At 49.4% G+C, this 19100-nt stretch overlaps 1 protein-coding gene across 2 annotated transcripts; it reads right to left on the bottom strand.

Annotated features, from left to right (window-relative positions):
* Positions 1-3708: 3708 nt before the first annotated feature.
* KLK5 (kallikrein related peptidase 5) lies at positions 3709-13657 on the bottom strand. Of its 2 annotated transcripts, XM_054464285.2 has the most exons (7): positions 13525-13657; positions 13326-13393; positions 13164-13247; positions 10432-10693; positions 9280-9536; positions 9061-9194; positions 3709-4196 (listed from the first exon to the last, which is right to left on the bottom strand). In XM_054464285.2, exons 3-7 carry the CDS (start codon positions 13234-13236, stop codon positions 4041-4043), a joined length of 882 nt encoding a protein of 293 aa, XP_054320260.1. In that variant the 5' UTR covers positions 13237-13247; positions 13326-13393; positions 13525-13657; the 3' UTR covers positions 3709-4040. The 2 variants fall into 2 exon arrangements, with proteins under 2 accessions (XP_054320260.1, XP_054320261.1); XM_054464286.2 differs by lacking the exon at positions 13326-13393.
* Positions 13658-19100: the final 5443 nt, after the last annotated feature.

The following is a 19100-nucleotide window of genomic DNA, read 5'->3' on the forward strand; positions in this document are numbered from 1 at the left end:
CTGCTAGAACATAAGCTTAAGGAAGGCAGGAGTTTGGTGTCTGTTTTATTAATCAGTCTATCCCAAGTGTCTTTAATATTACTTGGCTCTCATAGGTGCTCATGAGTTGAATAAATGGATGAGTGAATGAATGCAGAGGGCAGTAGAGAAGAAAGATGGGTCCCTAATGACATAATGTAGGAATCACCAAACCACAGTACTTCCCTCTTTTGGGGCTTCTTATTATGTGAAATAATACACGTCCTTATTGCTTAATCCACTTTGAGTTGGGCATTTTGTTACTGATAAAATTTTCTAGTGTAATTCCTTTTCTAGAGTGCTCAATTTCCAAAGTATTCCCTGGATTGACTTTCTATAACCACCCCTGAGTATCTTGAGGAATCTCAGAGCTGGATTGGCACGTGGGCATCATTACGTTTCAATCCTCCCATTTTACAGGTAGAGAAACTGAGGTCCAGAAAAAGTACAAATGACCTTTACACAGGTCACTCAGAAAATGCTGAAGACTAAAATGTCTGTCCGTTGATGTGTCGTCCATTTCAATGACTACCATGCCCACAATCTTCTTAGGGGCCCTGCCCTGCCCCACTGCTATGGATGAAGGGGTGGCTGGGGGATCCATGTTGCACTCTGTGGGCCCACCTTTCAGACTGGAGACAGAGTCTGCATCTGACCCTAGGGCAGCTAACCAGGTTTTTTCTGTAGGGGCTATGAACTAAGAAAACCCAGTAACTGGAGCCAATTATGGGGGAGAGAAGAGATGCTTTGATAGGCAACAGGCAGTCAATGTAATGAGAAAACAGAGGTGGGATGAGAAGAAAGAGACCATGAAAGACACATAACTAGGGGAGAAGGGATAGAGACCCCACAGGCAGCTGCTTCTGCCCTGACATTTTCCAATTTAAATTCATGGATATTCTTTTGATAACTGATATGGCCTGGCCCTGTGTCCCCACCCAAATCTCATCTTGGATTTTAATTTGAATCATAATCCCCACGTGTTGGGGGCGGGATCTCATGGGAGGTGATTAGATCATGGGGGCAGTCCCCGCATGCTATTCTCGTGATAGTAGTGAGTTCTCACAAGATCTGATGGTTTTATAATTTTCCCCCTTCAGTCTGACCTTCTCCTTTCTGCCGCCCTGTGAAGGACACGTTTGGTTTCCCTTCTACCATGATCGTAAGTTTTCTGAGGCCTCCCCAGCCATGCTGAACTATGAGTCAATCAAAGCTCTTTCCTTTATAAATTACCCAGTCTCGGGTAGTATCTTTGCAGCAACTTGAGAATGGACTAATACAATAACCCACCTCCAGTTTCTACCCTGGCCAAGAAGCAGCTCCAGTTTGTTCTCCACAAAGAGCCAGAATGATCTCCTTTGTGCATGAACCAGATCTGGCTGAAAAACCTCCAATGACTTCCCAAATTCTCAGAGAAAACAAACAAGTGTCCAGATCTATGGGTCTTCTTTCAGCTCCTGGAGAGCGTCCAGCATGCTCCCATCTCAGCACTTGGCACTTGACCTCCTCTCTGTCTGGAACATCAGTGCCCCAGATGTTCATGGGGCTGGCCACTTTTTTTTTTTTTTTTTTTTTTTTGAGATGGAATCTCCTTCCATCACCCAGGCTGGAGTGCAGTGGTGTGATCTTGGCTCACTGCAACTTCCGCCTCCCAGGTTCCAGTGATTCTCCTGCCTCAGCCTCCGGAGTAGCTGGGATTACAGGTGTGCGACACCACGCCCAGCTAGTTTTTGTATTTTTAGTAGAGACAGAGTTTCACCATGTTGGCCAGGCTGGTCTCAAACTCCTGACCTCAAGTAATCCACCTACCTCAGCCTCCCAAAGTGCTGGGGTTACAGGCATGAGCCACCGTGCCCTGCTTGGGGCTGGCCACTCTTTATCCCCTTAGTCTCAAATGCCACCTCCTCAGCAAGGCCCTTTGTGTTTGTTACAGTGGCTGCTGTAACAAATCACTGAGAGTCTAGTTGCTTAAACCAACACAGATTTGTTCTCTTGTAGTTTGGGAGGTCAGAAGTCCTAAAGATCTCACTGGGCAGAAATCAAGGTGGTCGGCAGGGCTGGTTCCTTCTGGAGGCTCTAGGGGAGGGTCCATTCCCATGTCCTCCTGCCTTCCAGAGGTTGCCCATATTCCTCGGCTCATGCCCCTTCCTTCATCTTCATTATTATTATTATTATTGTTAGAGATGGGGTCTTGCTCTGTTGCTCAGGCTGGAGTGCAGTGGTGCAATCACGGCTCACTACAGCCCTGAACTCCCGGGCTCTAGTGATCCTCCTACCTCAGTCTCCTGAGTAGCTGGGACTATAGGCACACACCACTACACCTGGCAAATTAAAAAAAATTTAATGTTGCCCAGGTTGGTCTTGAACTCCTGGCCTCAAGCCATGCCCCTGCCTTGGCCTCCCAAAGTGCTGGGATTACAGGCATGAGCCACCAGGCTCATCTTCCTCTGTCTTCAAAGCCAGCATAGCATCTTCCAGTCTCTCATTCTGATCTTTCTGCCTCCCTCTTATAAGGACCCTTCTGATCATATTGGGTCCACCCAGATAATCCAGGATCATCTCCCTATCTCAAGACCCTTAATCACATCAGCAAAGCCCCCTTGCTATAGAAGGTAACATATTCACAGGCTCCGGAAATTAAGATGGCATTTCGAGGTGGGAGGGAGGCATTATGCTGCTTCCCATACTCTCCTTGATCATCCAATGTAGAGACCCCCCCCCACCAACTCACGACATTTCTTCTCTTGCCTTATGCCCTGCTCTCATTGTGTTCATGTCACTTACATAATTACTATGGCGCATACAAGTTTATCTCTCTCTCTTTTTTTTTTTTTTGAGCTGGCATCTTACTCTGTCACCAGGCTGGAGTGCAGTGGTGTGATCTTGGCTCACTGCAATCTCTGCCTCCCAGGTTCAAGCGATTCTCCTGCCTCAGTCTCCTGAGTAGCTGGGATTATAGGTGCATGCCACCATGCCCAGCTAATTTTTGTATTTTTAGTAGAGAGGGGGTTTCACCATGTTGGCCAGGATGGTCTCGATCTCCTGAACTTGTGATTCGCCCGCTTCCGCCTCCCAATTATCTCTCTCCCTTTGTTGTCTGTCTTCCACTCCTGGAATGTGAGCTCTACAAGGCAGGAACTTTTTGGTCTGTTTGGCCCAATGCCTTATCCCCAGCACATTGAGCCATTCCTGGTGCAAAATAGCCACTTGGGGTCGGGTGTGGTGGCTCACGCCTGTAATCCCAGCACGTTGGGAGGCTGAGGCGGGCAGATCACTTGAGGTCAGGAGTTCGAGACCAGCCTGGCCAACATGGTGAAACCTGGTTTCTACTAAAAATACAAAAACTAGTTGGGGCGTCGTGGCGGACACCTGTAATCCCAGATACTTGGGAGGCTGAGGCAGGAGAATCGCTTGAACCTGGGAGGTGAAAGTTGCAGTGAGCCGAGATTGTGCCACTGCACTCCAGTGTGGTTAACAGAGTGAGACTCCATCGTAAATAATAATAATAATAATAATTAATAAATAAAAATAAAAAATAGCCACCTGGCCAATATTTATGAAGAAGGTGAAAAGTAGTCCGACTGGACCTCTCTTTCTCACAACCCAAGTGACCTCATAGACAAAACACATGAGCCTGGAGGCGGAGATGTGACTTGTTCACAGCCACCCTGCACAGGGAGGAGACATAGGAAGATTCCACTTCTCAGTTTATTTCTGGGACTAAATTTGGGTCAGAGCTGCAGAGAAGGGATGGGCCCTGAGCTTGAGGATGAAAGTGCCCCAGGGAGGTTGAGATGCAACCCCCGCCCTGGACAGTTTTGGAAATTATTCCCAGGGTTCAACTAGAGAGACAGGGTCAGCCCACTGTGGGGGAAGCGGACTCTGAGTCCAGGAGACATGGGGTCAGGGGCTGGAGAGATGAACATTCTCAACATCTCTGGGAAGTAATGAGGTTCTGAAAGGAGTGTCAGGGCTGTCCCTGCAGCAGGTGGGGATGCTGGTGTGCTGAGTCCTGGGATGACTCAGGAGTTGGCCTGGATGGTTTCCTGGATCCACTTAGTGAACTTGCAGAGGTTGGTGTAGACACCCGGTCTGTTGGGCTTGGCACATGGGTAATCTCCCCAGGACACGAGTCCCTGCAGGGAGCCGTTGCAGACCACAGGCCCCCCAGAATCACCCTGCAGGAGAGAAAGGGAGGCACAAGAGAGGCAGAGGTTTGGCAAGGTGGGCAGAAGGAGACACGAGAGACCCAGAGACGCCCACAGATGGAGAAGGAGATGGAGACAGACACACAGAGATGGAAAGTACAGAGATGAAGAAATGCAGAAAAAGACAGAGATGGAGACGCAGGCAAAAAGAGAGAGAAGGAGAATGTTATTAATATTTCACTCCAAATCCAACTTTTTTTTTTTTTTTTTTGAGATGGAATCTCACTCTGTCGCCCAGGTTGGAGTGCAGTGGCCTGACCTCAGCTCACTGCAGCCTCCATCTCCCGAGTTCAAGCAATTCTTCTGCCTCAGCCTCCCAAGTAGCTGCGACTACAGGCGTCCATCACCACACCTGGCTAATTTTTTGTATTTTTTTTGTAGAGATGGGGTTTCACCATGTTGGCCAGGCTGGTCTCGAACTCCTGGCCTCAAGTGATTCGCCCACCTCAACCTCCAAACTGTTGGGATTACAGGCGTGAGCTACCATGCCCGGCCTCCAAGTTCAACCTTTAGACCCCATTTGTCACTCTCCACTCCATCTTCCTCTTCCAGATTCCTGTTGTCCACACATCATTTCGGGGGGTCTGTGACCCTTCCTCTCCACATCTCGAATCTTTGTCTCTACTTTCTGTTCCAGCCTGTCTCCCTCACTGTGTATCTCTCCGCCTCCCTTTCTCTCTCACTCTCCCCTCCAGCCTGTGCAGGCTTTATTTCTCTTACTGGACACACACCTTCCTTCCTCATTCTCCACCAACCCATCCTTATACCGCCCTTCTGCAAAAATACAGTTCTCAGCCCCTGGATGAAGGCTTCTCGATCTGGGCTTTGTGGGCATCTGAAGCTGGATAATGGTTTGTTGTGGAGGCCTGCCCTGTGCATCATAGCACGTTGAGCAGCACCCTTGGCCTCTACCCACTAGATGCCAGTAATGCCCCTCCATAGAGTTGTGACAACCAAAAATGTCTCCTGGTATTGCCAACGTCTCCTAGGGGCAGAATCACTCCTAATAGAAATCCATTCGCTTGGACTAATTTGTGTTTCCTGTCCTCAATTCTCCATACCTCCCTATAATTACCCTCCTATAATAATAATAATAATACTCACTGCTCTTCAACAGTCATTTTTTTCCTCTTTTCCTTCCTTCCTTCCTTTCTTCCTTCCTCCTTCCTTCCTTCCTCTCTTTTCTTTCTTTCTTTGTTCTTTCTTTCTCTTTCTTTCTTTCTTCATTCTCTTTCTTGCTCCTTTCTTTCTCTCTCCTTCCTTCCTTCCTTCTTCACTTCCTCCCATCCTCCCTTCCTCCCTTCCTCTTTTCCTCTCTTTCTTTCTGACAAAAAGGTCTGCTTTGTCACCCAGGCTGCTGTCTGGAGTGCAGTGGTGCAGTCATGGCTTACTGCAGCCTCAAACTTTTGGGCTCAAGCAATTCTCCCACCTCAGCCTCCCAAGTAGCTGGAACTACAGGTGCAAGCCACCACACCCGGCTAATTTTTTTTTTTTTAAATTTACTACATATTTATCTATCTCTTTATTGCCTGTCTTCCACTTGGGGAACATAAGGTCCATGTGGCAGGAAGTTTTTGGTCTGTTTTGCCCGATGCCATATCCGCAGCACCTGGAACCATTCCTGGTGCAAAATAGCCACTCGGCTAATATTTATGAAGAAAATGAAAAGTAGCTTGAGTGGACCTCTGTTTGAGGTGGAGAGAAATATCTATCTCCCAGCTGGGCACGGTGGCTCACACCTGTAATACCAGCAATTTGGGAGGCCGAGGCAGGCAGATCACTTGAGGTCAGGAGTTCAAGACCAGCCTGGCCAACATGGTGAAACCCCATCTCTATGGGAAAAAAAAAAAAAAAAATAGCCGGGCATGGTGGTGGGTGCCTGTTATCCCAGCTACTTGGGAGGCTGAGGTGGAAGAAATGCTTGAACCCAGGAGGCGCATGCTGCAGTGAGCTGAGATGGTGCCACTGCACTCCAGCCTGGGTGACAGAGTGAGACTCCATCTCAAAAAAAAAAGAAAAGAAAAGAAATAAATATGTACATACTACAATAATGATGTAAGTGGTATGAATAAAATCTACTAAAATAAAAACAATTAGTATTTTTATTTTTTTAATTTTTAGTTGCCCAGGCTGGTCTTGAACTCCTGAGCTCAAGTGATCTTCCCACTTCAGTCTCCCAGAGTGCTGGGATTACTGGCATGCGCCATTGCACTCGGCTTCATCTCTTACTTATATGCATGCAAAATATGAATTACAGAGTCCTGGTATCAATTATTAGGAAAGCCAAGACATGCCTTTTTCTCAGTAGCAGATACTGTTTCAAGGCAAACAAGCTTAGCTGCCTGGACCTCTAAATTTCAACTTTCTTGTGGTTTAATTTCTCTCATTATTTTTTAAATTTAATATCTCTGCAGAGTTTCTTTTGAGAGGCTGTTAGTTAACTGCTCTGAGCCTTGGCTCCTTGTCTGTAAAATAGGGCCAATAATAACAGGTAAATGAGTTAACGAGTTGAGGCATGCAAACCACTTAAAACAGTGTCCAGCAATTAGCCAGATGCTATTATTTTTATACTATTAGTATTAGTATTGTTGTAGTTGTTATTATTTCTTGCTTGTAGCTTTTAGTGGCCACACCCAGACCACACACCGGTATGAAAAAACAAACAAAAAAACACCTTGAGGTCTGGAAAAACAAGATACTAACCTTGCCTACAGAAAGGCTAAATAGTTTTAAATGCCACCACTCGAATGAGATGTGCTTTCTTTTTTTTTTCTTTCTTTTTTTTTTTTGAGACGGCATCTCACTCTGTTGCCCAGGCTGGAGTGCAGTGGCGCAATCTCGGCTCACTGCAAGCTCCGCCTCCGGGGTTCACGCCATTCTCCTGCCTCAGCCTCCCCAGCAGTTAGGACTACAGGCGCATGCCACCACGCCCGGCTAATTTTTTGTATTTTTAGTAGAGACGGGGTTTCACCGTGTTAGCCAGGATGGCCTCATCTCCTGACCTAGTGATCCACCCGCCTCGGCCTCCCAAAGTGCTGGGATTACAGGCGTGAGCCACTGCGCCCGGCGGAGATGTGCTTTCTTCTGTTAAAAGTTTTCCCCCTCGCAACCCACCCCTACACCCAGGGCACAGAGAAGAAATGGGGAGAGCTGGGAAGGTGTTGCGTTTGTCAGGTTTGTACAATCTGGGGGGAGCTTTTCATAGCCACGGGACTGGAGTACTCCTGAATCCCCAGCTTCCTAACTACTGTTGAAACGCACACCCTGCTAATGAGAGCTTGTTAACTTACGTCCTTCTGGATTCCTTGGGAGCCTGAATACAGAAGAGGGTGCTGGTTGATGTAACAGTTTGATTTTAAATTCTGTCTTCCTCAACAGATACAGCTTCCATTAGAACATAGGGAAGCTCTGTGTTGGTGACCAAGAAATACTTGCAGAACATTCACCCCTGCCTACACCTCCAGCCTCACTTCCTACTGTTCCCCCTACTTTTGTTCTCCAGTCGCATTGGTTTCCTCTTCTTCTTTGAATCAGCCAAACTCCTTTCTGCCTCAGGGCCTTTGCATGTGCCTTTTCTTTCCCCTTAAACTTCACGAGTTTAGCTTCTTTGTGTCATCCATTCTCTGCTCAAATGCCACCTCTCCAAGGAGGCTCCCCTGACCACCTTTTTGAATATTGGCCCTTATTGTTTACTATCCTAAAACCATGTTTTATTTTGGGGTTAACCCTTACCACTCTCTGAAATTGCCCTATTTATGCAGATTCTTGACCACAGAGTTTTTTATTTTTTAACCTTGTTCCTCCAGCCCTTCCAGCAGCTTTGTAATTAATCCCCTGTATTAAATATTCTCTTGTAAAAATACCTACCAGGTTTCTCTTTTCCTTCCTCAAGATATTTTACCAGCACTTGCTAGAAAACTGTCATATTACAGATTTTGTTGAAACAAGACACTTAACTACCACATGCCTGAAAACTGCCAAAACTGACATCTGTAACATGGAGTGCCCCTATTAGATATGGTATCTTTATGCAGTGCACACCCTGCCCAACCATAGAAAACAGCCTTGATCTTTCCCTCTAGACCCGTGCCATCCAATACAGTAACTGCTAGCCACATGTGGCTACTGAGCACCTGAAATGTAGCTAGTCCAAATTGAGATGTGTTGTCAGTATAAAATATATACTCACTTTCAAAGACTTAATATGAAAACAAGAAAAGAATGTAAAGTATCTCATTCATAATTGTTTTATATTAATTACACTTTGAAATGATTGTATTTGGGATACATTGGGTTATTAAAGTTAACTTCACCTGTTTCTTTTTTACTTGTTCTTTTTTTTTCTTTTCGAGACAAAAGTGTCACTCTGTCTCCCAGGTTGGAGTGCAGTGGCATGATCTCAGCTCACTGCAACCTCCACCTCCTGGGTTTAAGTGATTCTTGTGTCTCAGCCTCCTGAGCAGCTGAGATTACAGGTGCCCGCCACCACGCCTGGCTAATTTTTGTATTTTTTTGTAGAGATGGAGTTTCGCCATGTTGGCCTGGTTGGTCTCGAACTCCTGACCAGAGGTGATCCGCCCGCCTCAGCCTCACAAAGTGCTGGGATTACAGGCATGAGCCACCGCGCCCAGCCTTTTTTACTTGTTTTAATGTGGCTGCTAGAAAACTGGAAATGACATAAGCAGCTCAGCATTGTTTCTACTAAACACTGCTCTGTGAGAACGGGGTCCTGACTGTCTTGGCAATTGCTGGATTCTCAGAATTTGGCAACGCTCCATGTTATCGAGTTGGCACTCAGTGTGTATCTGCTGAATAAAGAGAGAGGTGTCCTCACCTGGCAGGAGTCTCTACCTGCTTTGTCACCGGCGCAGAACATGGTGTCATCTATCTGTCTCGGGTAGGCATCCTTGCACCTTTTCTGACTTAGCACACTGATGTTCAAGCACTGGAGGACCTTAGGGAAGTGCACTGTCAAACAGGAACACAGTGAGAGGTGGAGAAAGATGGAAGGCGGCAGAGATGGGTCGGTATCAAGAAGAACCTGGACACTCACCTTGGGGGCTCTTGGTTGTTCCCCAGCCAGATACCAAGCACTTTGTCCCAGCAGAGGGACAATGAGAGGAGACGTTGATGGGTCTGACATCTTTAGTGGAACGAATTCTTCTGTTCAGTTTGATGAGCATGAGGTCATTAGAATGGCTAGGGTGGGAGTAGCCAGGGTGGGGGATGGATTTGATCCCCTGGAACATCTGCTGCCCAGATTCATAAACTGGTGACAGGGAGTAGTGGCCGAGACGGACTCTGAAAACTCTGAGGAAGATGGGGCAGGTCACCACCAATCTCGATCTCTATCTCCATGTCCAGTGCCAATCCCAACCCCACACCCAGCCCCAGCCGCACCCCCATCCCCACCCCCAGTCCCCAAACTATCCTCAACTCCATCTTGGTCTCCAATCCCATGCCTGTCCACATCCCAGTCACAATTCCAAAACCATTCCGTTCCCAACCCTAATTCTTTCCCTACCCAGAAGCCATCACCATATGCATTCTCAAGCCCAAATCCAACCATCTCCAACCCCACCCAAAACTCCAATCCCCATCCTTCATTCTATATCTGCTCCCAATCCCAACCCTATCTCCATGCCATCTTTATTTCCACCCCAGCCTGATTTTCACCCACCCCCCAATTCTAAAGCCAATCCCCATTCCACCTCCATCCCAAACCATTCAACAAACATACACTCCTAACCCCAAATCCAACCCATCCTTAGCTCCTTCCCATTCCCTACCACAAAAATCTCCCCTCTCCAACCTCATCCTCCTACCTCGCTCCCCGGCAAAACTCCACCCTTAGTCCTATCCCCAACTCGACCTCCTCCTGCTCCCACATCCCCAACCCATCCCCACCAGCCCTCACCTCCATGCCCCCCAACCCCACTTCCCCGTCCCCACCAGCCCTCACCTCCATGCCCCCCAACCCCACTTCCCCGTCCCCACCAGCCCTCACCTCCATGCCCCCCAACCCCACTTCCCCGTCCCTACCAGCCCTCACCTCCATGCCCCCCAACCCCACTTCCCCGTCCCCACCAGCCCTCACCTCCATGCCCCCCAACCCCACTTCCCCATCCCCACCAGCCCTCACCTCCATGCCCCCCAACCCCACTTCCCCCTCCCCACCAGCCCTCCTCTTGGAACTCCCACTCACTTTTTCCTGCAGTGGGCGGCCGTGAGCAGCCACTGTGGATGCACCAACACCGCCCCGCAGTAGAGCTGGTTGGGCCTTAGCAACAGCGCAGCCTGCCACGGCTGAGTGTGCTCATCACAGTCGGACCCATTGATGATGCGGCTGCTGCTGTCATCCGACCGGGCGTCTTCCTCGGCCCCAGCTCCCGGGTCCTGGTTGCTCCCAGAGGGCACGGTGTTAGAGGGGTTGTCACAGGAGACATCATTGTTGGCGAGAACATGCTCTGGGAACGGAAAATGGGTTGGGCGGGGCTCAGAGGCGGGGCTTGGGCTGGGGGTGGGTTTCAGACTCAAGAGGCCACACCGGCTGGAGGGTGGGTGTCTGACCCTCTGAGGGCGCGGGGCCAGGGCTTAGGGGCGGGGCCTGGAGAATGAGAGTGGCATCGCTCAAGACCAGGCTCAAGCTCAAGGACAGAGCCCAGGCTCAGGTAGGGTTACTGGACTCTAACTGGACCTCACAGATTCCTGGAATTGGCTAGAACTAAATGGGAGGGTAAAATTGGGTACAGGATTCCTGGACAAGCTCAGGGGTAGAGCCAAAGCTGTGGGGGCTGGAGCCTGGGGATGGGAGGGAGACCAGGGCTTTAGGGATGGAACTAGTCTCAAGAAGTGGGGTCAGGCCTCAGTGAGTGGGGTCAGGGCTGGAGGCAGGAAGGGGTTTGGAATTGACTTGGTTAGGGCCAAGGCCAGGGTTACATGTTAGAGTCTCCTATAAAGAACTCTGACTTTGGACTGGAGGCAGTGGCTCACGCCTGTAACCCCAGCACTCTGGGAGGCCGAGGTGGGAGGATCACCTGAGGTTGGGAGTTCGAGACCAGCCTGGCCAACAAGGTGAAACCCTGTCTCTACTAAAAACACAAAAATTAGCCAAGCGTGGTGGTGCGCACCTGTAATCCCAGCTACTCAGGAGGTGGAGGCACGAGAATCACTTGAACCCGGGAGGCAGAGGTTGCAGTGAGCCGAGATCACGCCACTGCACTCCAGCCTGGGAGAAAGAGCAAGACTGTCTCCAAGAAAAAAAAAAGCTCTGACTTTGAAGGGGGTTCTAGAAGGTACCCAGAGAATGGGGGTGGAGCCTGGCCCAAAGGGGTGTGGCCTGAGGCGGGGTCGACTAGAGTCTGGCCTAGGGGCGTGGTTGAGGAAAGGAGGTGGGGTCAGAGCTCATGGGCGGAGCTAAGGTTCCGAAAGCAGGACCAGGAAAGAAGGGCTCAGCTTAGGGGGCCACGTGGAGGAGAAGAGCAGGCCTAGGTTTCTGAATTCTCAGATGAAAACATGCCTTCTCAATCCTGTCAATCCCCTCCTCCCACACACAGACCTACAGACTACATACATGCCCCACTCCATCATCAGTCCTCCCGTGCCCATTCACTAGTTCTTATCCCTTTTTTTTTTTTTTTTTCGAGACGGAGTTTTGCTCTTGTTGCCCAGGCTGAAGTGCAATGGCGCGATCTCGGCTCACCACAACCTCCACCTCCCGGGTTCAAGCGATTTTTCTGCCCCAGTCTCCTGAGTAGCTGGGATTACCGGCACGCGCCACCACACCGGCTAATTTTTTGTATTTTTAGTAGAGACAGGGTTTCTCCATGTTGGTCATGCTGGCCTCGATCTCTCGACCTCAGGTGATCGGCCTGCCTCGGCCTCCCAAAGGGCTGGGATTACAGGCGTGAGCCACCGCGCCCGGCCTGGTTCTTACCCTTGCTGATGGCCCTGGCACCACCATCATTCACGAACTCACCCCAAGAACCACGCGCACAACAGCAGTAACAGCCAAGCACGCACGCAGTTCTGCAGACACGCACATGTTGCCTCCACAGGTGCAGCTAACAGTACAGCTCTGTCTCCAGGTACACACGCTCCTGGGCAGCCTTGCGGGATCGCACACCCTCATCCACAGTGTCTCAGTGCCACGCACAGATGCCGTGTGTGCACAGATGTTCAGACTGCCACATACTCTTCTGCACACAGGCACACACTGCAAGTCAGTCACCTAGCACCCATCTCCCAGAGACAGCTACCCCTGCACCCTCTATCCCTCCAGGCAGAGACAGAAACTCCAGACACACAGCTGCACCATCACACATACAGTAGCATTTACACGGCCTCACACAGACACACACAGTCACATACAGTCATCCCTACATAGAGCTTCAGGTAGTCACACGGTCACAAATATAGGCATCCATAATGTCACACTCAGCCACAATCACATAATCGCCTGCAAACACACAGTCACACCTGTCCACGGTGATGACCACTTTTGTTGCACACAATCCCGGGACCTCAGGGACAGGAACTGCAGATACCTGCAGTCATATACAATGCCAAGTCACCACACACAGCCAAACACACAGGAAACACCCCCAGTGCTACATGCATTCACCCACATAGCTGTGGAGCCACACGCAATCTTAAATGCACACACAATCAGAAAACCACACATACAGCCTCAAAGGGTCAGTGCCACCTGCTGCACAGTCACTTGACATGGGAAAGGGCATCCCCCTCCCCGACACACATCGTGGCAATCACAGAGCCACACACAGTCACACAACCACAAATACAGACAGAGACTCACATTCACCCGGTCCCGGAGTCATGCCCAGGCTCACACAGTTCCCCAGGGGACAGGCACTCTAGTGCCACAGAGGCAGTCCTCCCAATCCCACACCCCTCCTACCCCAGAGTTCTGGTTACCTGTAGCCCCCAGAAGCAAGGCTGTGATCAGAGCACAGAGAACCCACATCCAGGGGGGTCTTGCTGTAGCCATGGCTGCTGCACCTGGATGGGGAATGTCAGAGGGTTGGGAGGCCCAGGCGATCTGGGGAGCCCTTAACCCACTTCCCCTTCTTCCCCTACCTTATTTCCCCAGGTAGAGAGGAACCACAAGGACGGGCCACCATCAGCACTGTGCTGAGACCCAGGCACTATGGAATTCAGAAGATAGGAGTCTAGCAGCCTCCAGACAGGGCAAGGAGGGGACAGAGAAAGATGTGGGTGCAGGAGGCACAGACACCTCTCCTTCCCTGCCTGCTGAGCCACCCTCCCCAGGTCTCACCTGCCCTGTCCCCCAGGTAGGGGGTGGGGGATTTGCTCCCAGCTCAGCCGCAGACTTCTCAGGCCTGTGCCTTCCTGGCCGTCTCCTCCTGGGCTCTGGGCACCAGGCCTGAGTTATAACCACCCACTGCTCCCTGGGGCACATTCCCGGGCAATGAGGTGCTTATCGGGCCTTAGCAATAGCTCCTCCTGCTCCCCCTATCTCCACCCCCAGAGCACCCCCCACCCAGTCCGGAATGTCACTCCCTACCTCCCTGGCCTGGAGAATGGGGAGGGGTCTCGGGAAGCCAGGCCAGCCCCTTTCCTGCCTCCCCCAGCCTTAAGGATCTGGCTTCTCACCAACTCTGGGTCACTATTCTTGGCGCCTGGATTGCTTGCTTTCTTCTCTGCATTTTGCTCATTCCACCACTGTCTGTTCCCCCTCAATACTCCTCTTTCCATCTTTGTCTCTGGTTATTTTTCAGAGTCTTCTTCCATCTCTCTGTGGTTCTCCCTCGGCTATCTTTCTGAGTATCTCTCAATATCTTGTGTCTCTCTCCACCCCTCTCTCTCTTTCTGTCCCTCCCTCTCACCTCTCTGTCTCTCTGTCTCGCTCTCTCTGTCTTTTTCTCTCTCTGTCTCTCACTCTCTCTCTCTCTCTCTCCTCTTGTCTGTCTCAGGAGCCTTGTTTTTTTCTCCTTGGGCCACAGGTGTTTCTGTCTCCCTGTTCCTCCCTCTCTGTCTTTCTATGCCTCTGTGATTCTTTCTTTTTTAAAGGTTCTGAATGATTTGTCAAATATACCTTAGAGTTCTCAGCCCATTTATTTTCCTTTATTTCACTTCTGCTCTATTTGTTGACAGCATTTTTTTTTTTAGGTGTAACTAAGGTACAACAAACTGCTTGTTCGTTTGTTTATTTATTTATTTATTTGAGACAGAGTCTTGCTCTGTCACCCAGGTTGGAGGGCAGTGATGTGATCTCAGCCCACTGCAACCTCTGCCTCCAGGGTTCAAGTGACTCTCATGCCTCAGCCTCCAGAGTAGCTAGGATTACAGGTGTGCCCCACGACACCCGGCTGAATTTTTTTTTTTTTTTTTTTTTTTAGTAAAGACAGGGTTTCACCATGTTGGCCAGGCTGGTCTCGAACTCCTGGCCTCAAGTGATTCACCCACCTCTGCCTCCCAAAGTGCTGGAATTATAGGCATGAGCCACTATGCCTGGCCCAAACTGCATATTTAAAGGGTAGAGTCTGATGGCTTTAGGTACTTGTCACATCATCAGCATAATCAAGAGGATGATCATAGACACCACCCTGAAAACTGTGCTTCTGCCCCTTTGCGTGTATCTGGGACTCTCTGTTAATCTCTCTTTCTTTACACCTCTGTGTCTCCCTTTGTGTCTTTCTCTATCTTCTCTTTTCTCTCTGACTCTGTGTGTCCCTGTGTCCCAGGCTCTCTGTGTGGTTTCTGTAGTTGTATTATTCTGTCTCCCTCTCTCTCTCTCTCTCTCTTTCTTCCCCACCCCTTCCTCCTTCCCTGTCTTTCTGCCTCCCACTCCCTGCATGTTAAGCAGGGGAGACTCAAGCCGCTTTGTGGAGGGAGCCCTCAACTCCTTCTCTTGCCTTCACTCTGGGCCCAGGCCATGGAGCACAAAGAGGCAGGGACCCAGTCTGGGAATCCGCAGGTGCCGTGGCCCGGCTGGTGTGGCCAGGCATGGGTGAGATAGTTGGGCAGGGCTACTTGTTGTTGGGAAAATAGATCAAGAGGCCAGGAAAGGGGCAGACAGCTTGGGAAATGGGCATTGGGTGGGGAACCCGAAAGGTGGCTTCTCCCTCCCCTCTTCTGAGCCATCCGAGGCCACCTCTCCTGACCTCGTCTCTACGCCAGCCTTTCTTTCCATCTGCCGCCAGCTCTTTGCATCTGTCTTCATGTCTCCTTGTCTCTGTCCTCACTAGGAAGTAAGAGCTAATGAAACATTCATCTGTGATGTGCCAGACTCAGGTGTCCGTGAACAAAATGACAAAGACGCCTGAAGATGCTGCCTTCTTTGAGCCCTCATTCCTTGAGGGCAAAAAAACAACCGAGCTGCGTTGCTCACATCTATAATTCTGTTAAAGGGGAGATTTTAGAGCACTCAAGACTGATTTTAGTGCACAGGGAAAAAACCAAAAACCCCAAAATAACAAAAACCTATTCTGAGGTTTATTTTGATTATGAGAATTAATATTTCATTCATTAAAGTGACAAAACCGTGGCCGGGCGCAGTGTCTCACCCCTGTAATCCCAGCACTTTGGGAGGCCAAGCTGGGCAGATCACCTGAGGTCAGGAGTTTGAGACCAGCCTGGCCAACATGGTGAAACCCTGTCTGCACTAAAAATACAAAAATTAGCCAGGCATGGTGGCAGGTGCCTATAATCCCAGCTACTCAGGAGGCTGAGGCAGGAGAATCCCTTGAACTTGGGAGGTGGAGGTTGCAGTGAGCTGAGATCACGCCACTGCACTCCAGCCTGGGTGACAAGAGCGAAACTCCATCTCAAAATTAATTAATTAATTAATTAATAAAGTAACAAAACCAGCGACCTACTTCTTCCTTAGTCTTTTAAGTTGTTTGCAACCCATTTTGGTCTAGATAAATCTTTTTTTCTTTCTTTCTTTTAGCCATCAGTTGCTTTTAAGTTTTTTTTTTTTTTTGAGACGGAGTCTCACTCTGTCGCCCAGGCTGGAGTGCAGTGGTGTGATCTCGGCTCACTGCAACCTCCGCCTCCTGGGTTCAAACGATTCTCCTGTCTCAGCCTCCCTCCTGCGTAGCTGGGACTACAGGAGGCACACCGGCTAATTATTTTTTTGTATTTTTAGTGGAGACGGGGTTTCACCATGTTAGCCAGGAAGGTCTCCATCTCCTGACCTCGTGATCTGCCTGCCTCAGCCTCCCAAAGCGCTGGGATTACAGGCGTGAGCCCCCGCGCCTGGCCTATGGGGTCCTCATAATAATGCTTGGTCCTATTCACAAACTTAAGTTAATTAAACACCTTCAGACATTTTAAACTATGTTTCTAAAACGAACACATTCAATCTCTTCTGGAAGTCCCTTGATTTTTAGGCACCACTTCCAAAGCATTGAAGTGAGTTTGTACATCTGAGTGTATTACACTCATAAATATGACCTGTGTTGCATTCTTTCAGATATCCCAATGCTGGATATTAACTTGGTGTAACTCCGTCTTAAAAAATCACGGCTCAATTATTACACATTTAAAGCTGAAGTCACAAGGCTTTCCCTATAACAGGTGAAATTCTCTTAGACACACAAGCACGTAAAATACCAAAAGTGTAGAGATTCTGCTTCAGAAAAATAAAATTCATAAGAAGGGTTGGATGTCTAAACATTTTAATGCTCAGTTCCAAAACATATCAGAATTACAAGAAGACTTCAGTACAGAAGAGTGGTTAGGAGCCCAAACTGTGGCACCAGCCCCTAGCATTTAAATTCTGGTGCAGTCACCTACTAGCTGTGAGACTTTGATCACACCGTGGACCCCCTCTGTGCCTTGGTTTCCCTGTCTGTAAAATGGGAACAATAATGGTATCCACCTCACAGGCTGGCGATGAGGATCAAATGAGTTAATATATGTAAGGCACTTAGAATAGTACCTGGTAAGTGCTAATAAGTATATTTTACATTATTATTATTATTGTTGTCATGACTATCATTATTCTTATTGTCCATTCAGAAAGTCAATTTCTGAATTGGCTGAGCCGGACACAGTGGCTCGTGCCTGCCATCCCAACATTTTGGGAGTCTGAGATGCATGGATCACTTGAGGTTGGGAGTTTGAGACCAGCCTGGTCAACATGGCAAAACCCTGTCCTTACTAAAAAAAAAAACAAAAAAAAACACAAAAAATTAACTAGGTGTGCTGGCTCACAGCTGTAATCCCAGCTACTCGGGAGGCTGAGGCAGGAGAATTGCTTGAGCCCAGGAGGCAGAGGTTGCAGTGAGCTGAGATCGTGCCATTGCCCTCCACCCTGGGCGACAGAGTGAGACTCTGAGACTCCGTCTCAAAGAGAAAAAAAGAAAGCCAATTTTCTCTCAATTAACTGCAGCTGATTTTGGTCTGGACCATCATTGGCTGGGTTCCTCTTGATGACCCTGGTGACTTTCACGGCTTTTACGGAGAAGGTTGCTCAAGGGGGGCCCAGGTCATTCACATGACTTCATAATTCCATCAACTCACAACGTCAGCCACTTCCTTCCATCGCGTCCCCGTGATAGAATGTTGCATTTCTTTGATTCTTAAGACAAAGATCATAGGGTCTTTCTAAAGCCCAGATCTGACCACGTCCTTCCTTTTCTCCAGGCCCTCGGGATCGGGTCCAAGTTCTTCTGCCTGGCGCTCAGTGGCATCATCTTCCACTGACCTACATTTCCAGCCATGCCATTCATTTCTCCCACCTCAAACCCCAGCCTCCACCATCCAGGACGATTCACAGGTGTCCTCACACCCCCAGAATTTTCTACATGTTGCTCCTTCTGTGAGAATGCCACCCACCTGAACTTCTCCAAAGGGTGAACTCATATCCAGCCTTCCTTTCCAGCCCTCCCAGGCCCAGCCCCACCTCAACCCTCATCTTCTCTCCCTGCATCATCACCTCAACCTCCTCCCCAGCCCCAGCCTCCAGTGTCTCCCCTCTGGTTCATCCTGCACATGGCCCTAGGGCTGCCCCAGCTCACAGACTTTCCATGGCTCCCCAGTGCCCTCAGGAGAAGGTTCCAGCCTCTCACGCTGGCATTTGAGATCCTTGGGGATCTAATCGCTGCCCTCCTCTCCCATCACCGTTACCCATGCATGGTGGTCTTCCTACCCTCCCACCTTCCTGATTTGGCTGTGACAAAAGTTTAGGCTGGGCGTGGTGGCTCACACCTGTAATCCCAGCACTTTGGGAGGCCGAGTTGGGCGGATCATGAGGTCAGGAGTTCGAGACCAGCCTGGCCAACATGATGACACCCCATCTCTACTAAAAATACAAAAATTAGCTGGGGGTGGTGGCACATGCCTGTAATCCCAGCTACTCAGGAGGCTGAGGGAGGAGAATCGCTTGAACCCAGGAGGTGGAGGTTGCAGTGAACTGAGATGACGCCACTGCACTCCAGCCTGGGTGACAGAGCGAGACTCCATCTTGGGGAGGGAAAAAAAAATTAGGGGCAAGAGCCATCTTTGAGGTCTAGCACAAGGTGGAGGCATCAAGAGTGCCTTCCTGGAGGGGAGGAAAAATCAAATTGGGCTGTAAAGGAGAACTGAGAATATCTAGATTTCAGAAAGGTGGAAGTCAAATCAAAGCAAAAAGCACCACTCATAATAAAATTCATTCTTTATTGAGTGCATGGTGGGCCAGGCGCTATTCTGTGTATGTCATAGGTGTGAAACCTTAAATCTTTCCAACAGCCACTGCCTTATGGAGACTGTGTCATCCTTATCTTCATTTTACAGGTGAGAAATCTGCAGTGAAGAAAGGTACATCCCAAGGGGACACCGATAGTAAGCAGTGGAGCTGGGATTCCAGACACGTGGCCGGGCCTCTGCAGGAAGAAATCAAAC

The sequence above is a fragment of the Pongo pygmaeus genome, chromosome 20, assembly GCF_028885625.2.
Source record: "Pongo pygmaeus isolate AG05252 chromosome 20, NHGRI_mPonPyg2-v2.0_pri, whole genome shotgun sequence".
NCBI lineage: Eukaryota > Metazoa > Chordata > Mammalia > Primates > Hominidae > Pongo > Pongo pygmaeus.

What these genes read in the sequence shown, in the direction of transcription:
- KLK5 (XM_054464286.2), bottom strand. Translation starts at nt 13,236, where the DNA reads ATGGCTACAGCAAGACCCCCCTGGATGTGGGTTCTCTGTGCTCTGATC. An exon ending in AACAACCAAGAGCCCCCAAG is followed by an intron (nt 9,195 to 9,279) that starts GTGAGTGTCCAG and finishes CCTGTTTGACAG; the next exon opens with TGCACTTCCCTAAGGTCCTC. An exon ending in CAGGTAGAGACTCCTGCCAG is followed by an intron (nt 4,197 to 9,060) that starts GTGAGGACACCT and finishes TCTCTCCTGCAG; the next exon opens with GGTGATTCTGGGGGGCCTGT.